The following is a 14515-nucleotide window of genomic DNA, read 5'->3' as shown; positions in this document are numbered from 1 at the left end:
GAGGTCATTTTTTTCAAAATTTAAAAATTATCACAAGGATGTATTCTCTATTAATCACACCACACTGGGGAAACAACACATTGGATCTAGAGTCCAGACTCTTAAAAACATCGACAAGAAAAAATACTCTTGATTCAATCGGATTTTTGCTTAAATCAAAAGGAAATCCGCTCAAATTAAGAGGCTTGGTTTTTTATTTAAGCAAAAATCCGATTGAAACAAGAGTATTTTTTCTTGTCAATGTTTTTAAGAGTCTGGGCTCTAGATCCAATGTGTTTTTTTTCCAGTGCACTATATAATGATGTAACTAATCATTTTCTTTTGGGGGGAGGGGCGACAAAAAATATACGAAGACGCGTAATTAAGATCCTTGAAATTAAGAAAAAAGCATCTATACTTTATATTCGTATTAAAAAATGTTGGAGCGAACTAATTGAAAGCTAGTTCTCAGCATTTCCACCAGTTTTGGGAAGTTCCAGATCAAAGAAAGCTCACTGAAAGCATTTGTCCAAACCTTAAAACAGAATGCATCTCGGAAGGTGCAATTTTTACTGAATTAGGAATATTGGAAACTTTTAACAAAATTAATCTAATGAACGTTGTATGACGTAAACTCAGGAGAAAAATTATCCGAAAAAATAAAAATATTGCTGCCTGAACATGAGTTTAAACTATTTATGAGTCTTCAGCGCTAAATGTAATACCCCAACCAGAAACTCTGTTTCCCTCAAAATTAAACAAAATGACTTTACCCCATTCATTGGCCGAGGCTCCGAAGCACATATTTTTAGTGACTTTTTTCAATTCTCTTTTTTAACATTATTTCCAGTTTGCGGAAGGAGGCTATTCCCTACTCCGAGGATCGTTGGAGGAGAGAAAGCATCTTTCGGAAAGTGGCCATGGCAGGTAAGATCACAGGATTACATATACATCATTTTTAGGCGGTGTTCATCAAAAGGAATTGATATAAAAACAATTTTTCAAACCGTTCAAGGAAATGAGGGTTCGACTTCGTTGTCAGGGCCGGATCTAGGGAATGGCCACATGGGCCGCGGCCCATGGCGGCAAATTTAGGGGCGGCAAATTTTGCAATTTTTTTAAATATAGGTATCAAAAAAATCGGATTCAGAAAAAAATTACAAACGAGAAAAGGGACAAAATCTCTCATTTACTGAGAGTATAGTAATTTCTAATTTTGTCATCTTTCGGTGATACAAGAGACAGCACCTTTAATTAGTCGAGTTAAGAGAGAAACCAAACACGCAATTTGGCCTGGAACCGCGCGGCGCAGAGAGCAATGATGACGAGAACTTGAGATGAACAGGAGAAACCCTCGGCGCGGCGCGGCGGTCGGCATGTAACACATATCAGCGCCTACAAGACTGCATGAATACTTCACGCATTGCGTCAAACACAGTGCGGTCAACAGCGATCGGCGTGAAACGCAAAGCGCCTACAAGACTGTAGGAATACTTTACGAATTGCGCCAAACCCATTGCGGTCAGCGCGGCGCAGCGGCGGAAGTTAAAATTATTAAATCACATTTATGTTTGTTCTTTCATAATTTTTTCGTTCATTTCTTCAAATGGGAGATCTCGTCCACACAGAGATAGGTATACGGAACTTAACTTTTGCGCAAAGTTTTGTGAACTTTTGCTAGTAGCGTTGACAGGGTTTTCGCAAATAATGTGTCCAACAAGAATGAACGCGTCTAATGCACCCCTCTCCCTTTGGCATGTTCACTTAATGGTTTTTATTGATGTTTCAAAACGAATGATAAAGGGGGCGGCAAAATGCAGGCGGCCCATGGGCGGCAAGTTGGTAAATCCGGCCCTGTTCGTTGTCTCTAGACTTCGTTTTTTAAAAGCATAGTCCTCTTAGAGGAAGAGTACACATAAAAACTGAGCTTTGAAGAGCTCTTGACGATGGTGCCTCAAATGATGATGATCACTTTCAGCCGTCTGATTTATTAATTCTAGAATTTATTACATTTTCTTGGGCTGAATAATTGTTGAACTTAGATCCTTAAGATTCGAATTGGACGAAACAATGGTTATCTCCGTTGGGATTTGTTAATGAAAAAACAGGAGAAACAATCAAGACAGACGTCATCGTCATGACCGAGCGTTAAGATTTGCCGTTTAGAAGGAGAAGACCGCAAGAGCATTTATATGTTGCTAAATTTTCGCCTATAAATTTCCTTTCTTCTTAAAAGAGAAAATAAAAATAAAAAATTGAAATTATTTTTCTTCCATTCTCAAATTCACTTAAATAATTTTCGAAATTCATATTTTACCATAGGAACTTTGACTACTCATTTCTTCCAAAAACGCCGTAAGAGCATTTGAATGTCGCCAAATTTTCCCTCAGGATATATTTATTAATGAAGGAAGTTATGAATATTTTTCTTTGAAATTTTCAACCTTTTTAGATCAAATTCCGAAAGAAAACCTTTTGAAAATCGCGACGAATATTCACAAATTTTCCCGAAAATTCGTGATTTGTTGAAGGAAACTTGGCAATGCCTGAGGTTTTTTACGGCGTTTTTTCTTATAGCGCGGCAGCGTGATGCTCCTACAGTCCTACCTGTCTACTGACCGCTAATTTGGTCCTCCCTCCAAACTTATTTCTCTCGCCGACCGTTCCTTGTCCGTTAATCTGAGGAGATGAAACAATTGTTGTGATTAAAATACCGTGAAAGAATTCCGTGTCCTTAAAGATGGGCTTCTATGCAGCCCCCTTCCGTGCATCTACTCCTCTCTCCCATTGGTATCGTTTCTCAGTGCTCTTCGCTTGTCGTAAGATTTTTGACGCGATAATTAACGAAACTTTTGCACGATAGCAAGGTCATTGCCACCGGAAATTAGTATCTTTTCTGCGCCTCCTCGTTTTCCCGTTGAACTTAGAGTAGAATACTGCCGTGCTAGGGAAAAACGCCGTATGGACCTTCAGGCGTTACCAAATTTCCATTTCTAAAACACAAATTTCCTGGTGAACTCGTGAATATTTTTCTTCCAATTTTTCGGATAATGTTGTTTGCAATTTCACCTAAAATTCCTGAAACTTTCGAGGGAAAATATTCATAGCTTTCCTCAAAAATAAACATTTTACTGAAGGAAATTTGGCTACTCTCGAAGTTCATACGGCGTTCTTCCTTAGCACGGCAGAATAGGGAGGTGGTCCTCGGCATAACTGTTTCACTATCTTCGATCCAGAGTACAGAGATGGTCGCTAGATATACGCTGGGAAAATTTTGAAGGAAGTCAGAAGTTGCTCATAATTTGCATACCATATTTATTCGTTTTGACCTTTTTCAGAAGACGAATAGAAAAACAGAGGTATAGCGTCAGAATCATCAGACTTTGTCAGGAATTTTGACACAATTTCTTACGAGACAAGATTTGTAGATAACTAAAAGAAAAGACACCAATCCTCGTATGAGCACCTATTACAGCCCAGAGCTTGTTTTTTTACCAACCTCAGAAATTGAAGGCGAAATATTTATCAACGTAACATTCTATGAGCGCATTTCTGCCAAACGGAACTATGTGCATTATGACGTGAGCCCTGTTATGCATACATTCTCACGGGTCTTAGGGCTCATATCTCAATGCACATACTAGTCCCATTTGACAGAAATACGTCCATGTATCCTTGTGTCAATGCATCTTGCAATCAGAAAACGTCTCAGGTCGTAACAGGGGATACCTGTGACATTTCTTTCCATCGCCCTTCCCCACCCACCTCCCAATATTATATGTCCCAGTTCCAATAGTTTAAAACTTACCTTCTTTTGATATTTTATGATTTCTTCTCTTATTTCCAGATATCACTGAGGCAGTGGAGAACTTCGACGTACTTGCACAAATGCGGAGCTGCTCTGTTCAACGAAAATTGGGCCGTCACAGCCGCTCATTGCGTGGAGAAGTAATTATTTAGATTTATACATTTTTATAATTTTACAAGAGCAGTCAACAAAATTTAACAATGATTTTAACGAGAATTTTTGTTAGAGTCAGCTCTTGGTAGTAGCCTGTCTTCATTTGTTTGATTTTTCATCTGTAAATTTAATGCACCACCCGCTCAAACGAGATAAATAGTGTGCTTATTTATTTCAGCTTTTTTTAAGTATGGATAAAAAAACAAGAGTGACTTTCATTCACCTCCTGTCTCATTATTTTTTTAATGGTATAATTAAGCACTTAGAATGTCATAAATTATTGACCAGTCAGTCCGATCAATTAAAAATATCAAAGTTCAGTTATATGACATTACTGAGCAATAAAGGTTTTTCTACTTAGGAGTGTTGATTTAAAAAAAAAAAAAAAAAAAAAAAAAAAAAAAAACAACAACAACAACAACAACAAATTTGTTAGGCATATTTTCCGTATGCACCGTGATATATCGTTATCTACATACTTATGCAAGCAAAATTGTATTCATCTGATTTGAAGGCACTTCTTTACACCCACCGTACAATCCGCTGCGCTGCGTCTATCATCCAAGCCTAAACAACCGCGAAACTAGGTTTAGCTTTACATCATCCATTCCAGCAACTCGCTGCATGTTGACTCGCGCCCAATTTTTTTTTTTTAAAAAAAGGAGCCACGTATACATTCATGCATATTCTTTACTGCTTGGTGGGAAACAGTTGAATGTTGGAGTCTCAAAAGTAATGACTTCCAATTTGGAGTATCTTGCACAGAGCGGATACTCTCCATATGCGCCGTGATGTTTAGGTGTCACAGGCAAATAGTCATATCAAACATTTTATCAAATGTTTAGGCAGACAGTCAAATTTTCAGAGTTTGCAAGATTTTTTTATGTTTTCACAAATACCTCTCGAATTTTCAATATTTCGAGAGTAAAAATCCATTAACGTATCAACTGTCATTGTATTTTTCGTTTAAAAAAACTCCTCATATTTCCTGCACCAGCAAAATTGTGAATACTCTTCATTTTATAAAATGCTGCATATTTTGACATATGGGTGTATTTAAGGACCGAATAAATGTATTTAACCTTGTTTGAAGCAAATTGTATAGAGAATTCTTTCTCACCTGATCAGCAAATTATTTTGTCCACAATTAGCACACATCAGAATTTCAGTCTATGTAAAAGACGTTGGACTATTTGCTGAGACATTTGATAAAATGCCTGATTTGACTATTTGCCTGCGACTTAGGCAATCATTCGTTCATGCATACGAAATTGCGTGTGTCCAATTCAAGGCACTATTCAACACCAACGATTTAGAAACTATATAGATGGGGGATCCTATGCTACACCAATGTTGAATTATAGGAGCAACAGCTATAGGTTAAGACCAAAATAGTAGGTTTCCATAGCTTCTTATGGGACTGTTGCTGAACAATGACTTTTATAAAATTCGCAACAAACTGTTTGAAAATCTGTGTCCAGATATGAAACGTAGCTATTCTTCAAAAGAGTTTACGAAATTCCAACGCTAAATTATTTATTGTAAAAACTCCCGTAGGTATAAGGTACCATGTGTTGGAGGTATGACGAAGATAGCAATCTCCCATTTCCACTCCCCGCCCGCCTATCGAACGACCGCCCCATGTGTGTAGAGTACCTATACAGCGAGAGTATAGACATATGTCAAACTACGAAAATCCATCGGGCCTTCACCGATGCCTTCGCAAATAAAGTTAGGGCCCAGAAATGCAGGCAATCTATGAACTTCAATTATCCAGAGGGATTAACTAATACAATTGTTAGGAACCGTCGTTTATAAACCACATATTTGACATAGTTTTTTCATAAATTTACTCATTTATGCGGAATAACGCACATTTATATGTATATTCTTGGCCATTTTGGTTAGAATTGGAATCTGCAGACTCCGCGGACTGGAAGGGAAATTTTGTGTGTTAGAGTTTGGTTAGAGGAATGGCTGCACTTTTGGGCCCTAAGCCCTCCATGAAACGATCTGTCCATACACGTGTGTTACGTTTTTCTGGAGGCCACCACCAATTTAAGGTCCCGATAGACGATCAAATTCCCGAACCAATTACCATCAAAGTGTCGGGAGTCATCAGTCTTAAACTCATTAATTTGCTTCGTTTTAAAATGAAAACTTGGCAGAAATGTTTCCTGTGGCAGGAAATGATGAATGGTGGCACTCCATTCTGATCTTACTTTGAACAAATAAGTGCGGCCCTTCAAAATTTGATGGTAGATGGTGACCATCAGTCATCAGCATGTCTACTTTGATCGGAATTGGTTCGGAATTTGATCGTCTATCCAGGACTTTATAATTTTCCATAAGGAATTGTTGAATCCCCGAAAGTAAAAGCTTCCAGCTATCGCCAAGAGGTCAGTGGAGGGCCTCTTTGTCTCTGGTTACGTTTTTTCGGTAGGCCACCACCAATCCACAGTTTCTAGATCGTTGTTCAACACCAAATCTTTCAACTTGCTGAATCTGCGATGCGATGATCCTGGAAAGGAGGTTAATAGCTTGGCGTTGTGTTTTTCAGCGTGCCGCCGAGTGACCTGCTTCTGAGGTTGGGCGAGCACGATCTGTCGATCGAGAACGAGCCGTACGGGTACCAAGAGCGACGGGTCCAGATCGTGGCGTCGCATCCCCAGTTCGACCCGCGGACCTTCGAGTACGACCTGGCCCTCCTCCGCTTCTACGAGCCGGTCAAGTTCCAGCCGAACATCATCCCCATCTGCGTCCCGGAGGACGACACCAACTTCGTCAGCTCCACCGCTTACGTCACTGGATGGGGACGACTTTACGAAGGTATTTCCCCATGTGTTATTTTCGTTTTCAAGTATACCATCGTGCCAAGGAACACGGAGAAAAAAAACTTCGTGCGTGGGACCCAAAGTTTAGGTCATATGGATCTCTGAAGTTTTCGGATTGAGCATCTGAACACTTTAGGTCTAGCTGCTGAGGTTTGGATCACACATCTGAAACTTCAGTTCTTACATCTGAAGTATTTCGGTTTTCACATCCGAAAACCTTCGGTTCTCACATCCGAAAAACTTCAGTTCTCACATCTGAAGTACTTCAGATGTAAGAACTGAAGTTTCAGATGTGTGATCCGAACCTCGACAGCTAGACCTAAAGTGTTCAGATGCTCAATACGAAAAAATCAGAGATCCATATGACCTATAAACTTCGGGTCCCACGCACGAGGTTTTTTTTCTCCGTGTACCATCGTGCTAAGGTAGAACGCCCTATGAACATTCGAGAGTTGCCGAATTTCCCTTAATGAAACATGTATTTTTGATGACATTCGTACATATTTTCCCTTGAAATTTTCAGATATATTGAATTACATTGCATACAAAATTTTCTGAAAATTTTGGGGGAAAAAATTTACAATTCTTACGGTAAATTTGGTTTTTATTGAAGGAAACTTGGCCACGTCTGAAGGCTCATATGGCGTTCTTCCTCAGCACGGCAGTATAGATGAAAATGGATTGAATTTTTCAAAAAGGAACCAACGGTATTTCAAAGTCGCTAAGATTGTGCAACTTGTTTCACGTTGCAAATATGAACTGAGCATCTATAAAAGTTTTATCTTTACTCCCGATAAACTATGAATTCAAGACGAAAATTACCTTTGTAAATTTAATTTTTTGCATGATTTCAGTAATTTTTTGCAAAGAATGTAAGTTGTATAACTATAGCAACACCAGAGTACTCTTCGCTCCTTTTTGAAAAATGCAATCCGAATCATGAAAAAACTAAAACTGCATTCCGGAGGGAAAACGCTTCAAAACATTTGAACGTTTCCAAATGGACTGCATTTTGCAATTAGGAACCAAAATTTCTGGTTCATCCGTACAAACACTTATCTGCATAGGGATACTAATGACACATACATTGTTTCTAAACGGAGCCACAAATTGTGGTTCCTATTACTAAATGTGGTCCAAATGTGCCTCTATAATGTTTGAATCACTGTGCGGCATATTTTCTTCAAAATTCATGAGGGAAATTGATGGAAAAACAATAAGTCTGGAAAATCGATCCCAAGAAAAGATAAAAGTGTTTAGAATTCACATTGGTTGAGCGGCAAAAGTACAAACAACGTCATTCACAAAATCTAACTTTCATTTGTCACGAATACCTGTTATAACTCATTCAAGATTGATTTCAGAACTTATTTTTATGTGAATTTTGTCCCCCCCCCCCCCCCGTAAAATTCTGAAGAGATAATTTGCAAGGTTTTTTCTAGTCCCAACTAACTTGTTGCCCACTGATGTAGAGCGTCTTTTAAAGAAAAATGATTTGATTTAATCAATTATCAGTTGGTACAGATGTACAGATGCTTCTAAGTGCATTGCAAGAGGTATCATTCAAGATCGGAAGGCGCGTGTAATTGATTTATAGCGTTATTTGTTTTATAGAAATATGATTGATCTGATCCATGTTTAATCGTTACAGATGGACCTCTTCCGAGTGTCTTGCAAGAGGTATCAGTGCCAGTTATCAATAACTCGGTGTGTGAAACTATGTACAGATCAGCTGGTTTCATTGAGCACATTCCTGAAATATTCATCTGTGCCGGCTGGAGGAAAGGAGGCTTCGATTCTTGCGAGGTGAGAATTTAACTCACTTACACTACTTTTGATTGATTGAAGGTGAAATAATGTCTGGAAATGATGTTGATCGTAACAAATCTAACAGGAAATCTGACTGAATTCCTTGACAACAAATATAGCAAAAATTGAGTAACAGAAAATGAAAATGTGTCATTATAGGGACGAGATAACTTAACGAAAATCCCAAATTGCAAAGTCTTACACATTTTTGACAGAATATGACTGCGCAATTCCTGTTCAAAATTTTACTGAATTTTGCGTGTAATCGAAAGAGCAATCTGGCAAGTCTAATACTTTTTTTAGTCACATTTGAAAATGGACATTTCATTACGTTGAACATACGCTCTGTCATGCGGGAAATGACAAATGGAGTGATGCGATTTACACTCGCTGAGATCTGCAGTGAATGCCAGTCAATTGCACTTGCAAACGGTAGCAAGTCATTTTTCCTAAAACATTGTTTCCCACTGCAAGTTTACTTCATACTTTTTTCCTACTCGTTTTTTGTCCCATCACAGTTAGTCCTGCGAGTGAGATGTCCTAATGGTTTTTTTCCTAGGTTCATTTGTCCTAAATTCAATTTCTAAAAACAACATAGGCACCTCAAGAGTAAAAGTGGTGGCCACATGCCCGCAAGTAGTGGAGCTTCATCCTCTTCCTTGTATTGAGGGTATGGAAGGCTCAGATTGTGCTGTCTCCTGTTCACGCGCTTGTATTCGGTTCGCTGAGGAAATTTTACACTTTCCGAAACATTTCCCTCTGCTCTACTCATGTTCACGTTTCAATTATTATTGAATTATTGGGACAAACGCCCTTAGGAAAAATGCCAGTGGGACATCTCACTCGTAGGATTTACTGTAATGTGACAAAAAACGAGTAGGAAAAAAGTATCAGGAAAACCTGATGTAGGAAAAAAAATTTATGAAAAATGACCCAGCACCGCAAACAACTGAATGTTTAAGTCCAATAATAACGAACGAATCACTCATCGAAAAACATGACGTTATTAACCGCAAGAGTACATACGATGGTTTCTTCTACCTTGAGTAAATGGGTTCGAGATACACAAATGTGCACTAAAACAAAGAAGAAACCATGGCGTGTACACCCTCGGATGATGCTGTCAGGTCGGAGAAGCCCTTTGAATCTTACGGTTATGTTCATAGTTAACTGACTCTATTTTTTTCTGCTTCAGGGTGACTCTGGTGGCCCGATGGTGATCCAAAGGCCCGACAAAAGGTGGCTCCTCGCTGGTGTCATCTCGTGGGGAATCGGTTGCGCCGAACCCAACCAACCCGGAGTTTACACCCGGATATCGGAGTTCAGAGACTGGATCAATCAAATCCTGCAGTTTTGATTGTCGCGACAAATTTCTGTGATGTAATATAATTTCAGTCTGGAGCGAGACTCCTGAAAAATCCAGGGTTTTGCAAGACTCAAAGACTGCGAAGTGAAAACTCTCACTGCAGTGGCGTGGCGTGCTTTGCGATAAATCGATTTATCTGCCATTTAAATCTATGGAAAAGTATCCATAGACAGGACGTTCGCAACGAATACCTGAATAATCGATTCTTTACATAGGTTTAAATAGAGAAATATCGATAATTGATCATTCATGCCTCGCCACTGTCACACTGAAAAAGTACACTGTTGAAAAGAGTAACACTTGGTGCCCATGTTGAAGATAAGATCGAGTCAATTTGACTCCAACTTTGAATCAAATTTGACTGAATTTCGATTCATTTGACTCTAATTTTCCCTAAGAGACAGTAACTGAATCTTAATTAATGAAAAAACATGAACGGGGTCAGACTCAAGTATTTGATGGGTAAAATTTTAAAAATGTTAACATAATTTCAAATGACTGTAACATAATCTAAAAACATCTGATTCGGTCTACGAGTAAGTCGACTCAGCTTGTTGTCTGTTCGGGACGAGAATTTTAACAGTGTATCAGTAACTGTTAGTTTGACCAGATTTCATGAAAACTAGAGATCGAAAACCGGTTTTGTTGGTTGCTCATGTTCAAATAACCAGTCAAATATTGCAATTTTTCACTTTTTTACGATTAATTTTTGAAGTGTATCTTTCCGCTAATTTTTGCCGCTAAAAATGGTCCCCAAGTATCCGCAAGACAGCTGTTGAGTATTCTTTGCAAGTCAATTTTTACATAAAGAATATTAAGAAGAATATTCATCTCAGGAATATTCATAGGGCGAGGATTGTCTCACGTAAAGTTCTTACAGACTGATTTTGTGGCTATACCTCATTATTTGCGAAATTCGATAAATCGACGTTCGGTGGTTTTGATATAGACGGTTCATTTGCGATGACCTCGTCATTGAGTAACGATGAAGACATTTTGATTTGGAGAAATACTTGGACAGTTTCAATCATTGCAACGGAATTACATCTAAGTATTGACTCCACTTTTTAAAAAAGCAACTACAGCAATATTTCTGTGGCCTTTTTCGTTCAATCTTAGGCAGGAGTAACAGCATGTGCACTGTTATCTTAATTTCTTGTGGTGAATGTCAGTTTTCACAAGAAATATGTATGTAATTAGACAATAGTTATGGATTTAAAATCCAAAAATCTGTACATAGTTTGGGAACCAAAAATTTTACAAGCAATTTTTCTAAAACCTACTGAATTAATTTTACTACCAATACTTATCCGCGACCGTGCTATCAGACGGAAAAGTGTTGTCTAAAATGTATAAATATATATACGGAAAAAGAAAAGTTTCACTTAGATCCATAGGAGATTCCAAAATTAGATTGCAAAGGTCTTCAATTTTTTTCATTGGAAAAAAGAACACATTTTAAAGGATTGATGAACAGTAAAATTTTGTAACGCGAAGGATTTGGTCAAAATTATTGAAATTCAAAAAGGGGCAATGGGGCATCCTAGTTCCTGGGCGATTTCTTAATTTGACATGGTATAAACTGAATCAGGGATATATGAAACATTTTAACCAAAGCTTAAATAAAACAAAGTCCTTGAATTATGAATGGCCCTATTTAAAACCTTAGACTTGACCTTTGATTTTGATTTTTCTGTTGAAAATTTTCCCTGGTGAACCTTTCAAATGTTTGATGGTCTAAAACGTATAATGTATTGACACCAAAAGGTGTAATTAGTAAGTAAGAATAAATTATTTTCTTTTTTATCTTCTTTTGCTTGTAATTAAAAATTATTTTTAAAGAATTTGATTAGTTACTGGCGATGTAGGAAGCGTTTTTGACAAGTGTCTGTTCAATTACAGGTAAAATGGTTCAATATAATGTATGGTATTTCATTGTTTTTAAAACAAGCGCTGCAACGATACGCATAAAAATGGGGGTATTGGTTTTATATTTTCTGAATATAAAAATTACCACTCATATTTCTAATATTATTAAGAAATGGAATGAGCGTAGTTTTACTTTCTAAGAATTGTGCCCTGTATAACTTGAGTTAAGAAAACACATACATAAACAGATAGTACTTCTCAAGTCTCTTGTGAGCCCACGATTAAAGTCTGTATGTATTCGGCTATAACCATAATGTAATTTTTCAGAGGCATTTCTAAAAGCTGAGTTGAACGACATTGAATTTGATTAAGAACCTTCCTATTGAAACTGCGATAATGTAACTATACGGTTGTAAATACAAGTACATTACTTTTATTACATTTTTATTTATTAACTGGGATGTCCCCTCCATTGTGATAATTAAGGATGCCTACTCATATACAACGAATACAGGTGTTCTTGCTAAATTTAGAATTTTCTGCCAATATTTTTAGAGATATGTCGACGAAATACTCGCACATCAGACGACTATGGAATTCTGCCCTTATATCTACAACAAGGAGACCAGTACTATGATGATTTTAAATCTCATTTTTATTGTAAACAGGTATTTCAAGCGATCCTCGTTAAAATTATTTATTTTATTAAATAAATTTAAAATCTAAAACCCATTGGTTTATTGTTCATCGATTGTTATTACATCATTCCTTTAATACCAAGTCTTATTTAATGTGGTGAAATGAAAGGCCTTTGAACGAGTCTAATGCGACCCGTGACTTAGAATTCTTAGTAAGGGTATTTTGCTGCGCCATTGCGCCTTCATCGAAAACATGCTTCGATTTCGAGCAACTATTTAAACTCTCCGGAGATCAAATTGCCTATGGGACAAAATGAAGGGGTTTTGAGGGAATCCGATGCGACGCGATATGAATCTCAGGCATTCAGCGACGTTCCTGGGCTTAGCCACTGACATTCTTTTCGACTATTATTGTGGCTATAATGTCCAGAACTAGAGTCAGTGAATTTATAAAATATATTATCATTTGAATTCTTTTAGAACAGTAATCCCCAGTACCGTGACAGGACACTCTACCATTTTCTGATTGGTAAACTCTTCGGTCATGAAGGTGCGTTTCTAAATTACGTCATGCTCAACGGGGAGGTCGAGGAGAGCTTTCCGCCATTTTGTTTTTACGTGTTTTTATAGGATAGGGACTTACGTCTCAAAAACGTTACGAGGGGGTGGGAGAGAGTAAAATATTCCTGGAAAAAAATGCATTACGTAAGTTAGGAGCGATCCCTGATCGATTTAATAAATATTACTTGGAGACTTTAACTTACATTTAGGAAAATAAACAAGGTTCTGTGCCGCCTTACGTGGAGCGAAACCCACTTTGTCGACTTCCGGCCAAAGTATCACGAACGCCGCGTGCAATGTTTAAACTTTCCACTGACATTTTATTTTTTTACATTGTTCAACGAAGCTGTCCGAAAATTTTCACTGAATTTAATAGGCAGCACAATGAAAATTTAGTGAAATTTTCGGACGGCTTCGTTGAAAAATTCTCAGTGAAAAAATAAAATGACGTCGGAAATATTTAAACATCACAAAGCGCTTGTGATACTTAGGCCGGAATATGACGATTTATGAACGCGCCCTAGCCTGCATTTTTGGGCGAATCTGGACGTTGACTTCCAATGGTAACTTTTAGTCTATTAGGAGATAGTGGATCCTGAATTGGGGCCTCTAAAATCTCTGGGTCTCGCGTAAGATCAAAAATTATATAAAATTATTTATACGTGCTCTGCGTATTTGCTGCATGCGATTCATATTTCGCTCTGATGCACTTTCCTGCACGCGGCGGTATCGAAAGACAATGAGGACTGCAGCACAGTTCTTTGTCTGTGGGCATTTTTTGTTGTTTGATTGAGTCATAAAATGAAGCGTAGAAACGTGACATTTCACACTCGTCGGTGCTGGTTATTTCCTCCTTCATGCAGGGAACGATGCACTTGGTTGCCGCCAGTTGTGTCGCGTTCTATACTGCCGTGCTAAGGAAGAACGCCGTATGAACATTCGAGAGTTGCCAAACTTCCTACGATAAAATGTTTATTTTTGAGGAAAATTGTGAATATTTGTCCTTGAAATTTTCATACTATTTAGATAAAATCAGAGGCATAATTATCTTAAAAATTGGAAGAAAAATATTTGAAAATTTGCCTGAAAATTAGTGATTTGCCAGAGGAAATTTGGCAATGCCTGAAGGTTCATATGGCGTTTTTCCTTAGCACGGCAATATACTCTCTTTTCACGCGAGTGTGTTTCAACGTTTTCGATGTGCGTTATACCAATTTTGATTGGATTTTCGAATAAAATGGGGGAGTTTTTTGGGCTGTTAATAGTCATATTAGGTTTTTTTTCAAAATTTAGACATTTAGTCAATCGAGAATGTGTAAGCCAATTTTTATTGCTTTATCTAAGAGTGCTTAAAGAGCTTACTCGGGAGTATTTATTATCATTTTTTTCTGATAAGGGAGACACTGGTTCGATCGACAAATTGCTAAAAAAACCGATGTCGGTTTGATCGACATGAATCGATTGAAACGAGAAAAGGTAAGTCGAAAGACGTGATTCC

At 37.7% G+C, this 14515-nt stretch overlaps 1 protein-coding gene across 1 annotated transcript in view; it reads left to right on the top strand.

Moving 5' to 3' along the window:
* Positions 1 to 12550, top strand: part of Np (serine protease notopleural) — a 62153-nt gene extending 49603 nt beyond the window's left edge. Inside the window, exons 7-11 of the mRNA XM_072303554.1 lie at positions 830 to 906; positions 3827 to 3927; positions 6501 to 6769; positions 8426 to 8580; positions 9779 to 12550. Coding sequence (XP_072159655.1) covers positions 830 to 906; positions 3827 to 3927; positions 6501 to 6769; positions 8426 to 8580; positions 9779 to 9940 — 764 coding nt within the window. The 3' untranslated portion in view covers positions 9941 to 12550. The remainder of the gene's footprint in view (positions 1 to 829; positions 907 to 3826; positions 3928 to 6500; positions 6770 to 8425; positions 8581 to 9778) is intronic.
* The last annotated feature ends 1965 nt before the right edge of the window (positions 12551 to 14515 follow it).

The sequence above is a fragment of the Bemisia tabaci genome, chromosome 8 (genome assembly GCF_918797505.1).
Source record: "Bemisia tabaci chromosome 8, PGI_BMITA_v3".
NCBI classification, from domain to species: domain Eukaryota; kingdom Metazoa; phylum Arthropoda; class Insecta; order Hemiptera; family Aleyrodidae; genus Bemisia; species Bemisia tabaci.
The sequence above is the reverse complement of the archived record's forward strand: the minus strand, read 5'-3'. Positions and strand labels throughout refer to the sequence as shown.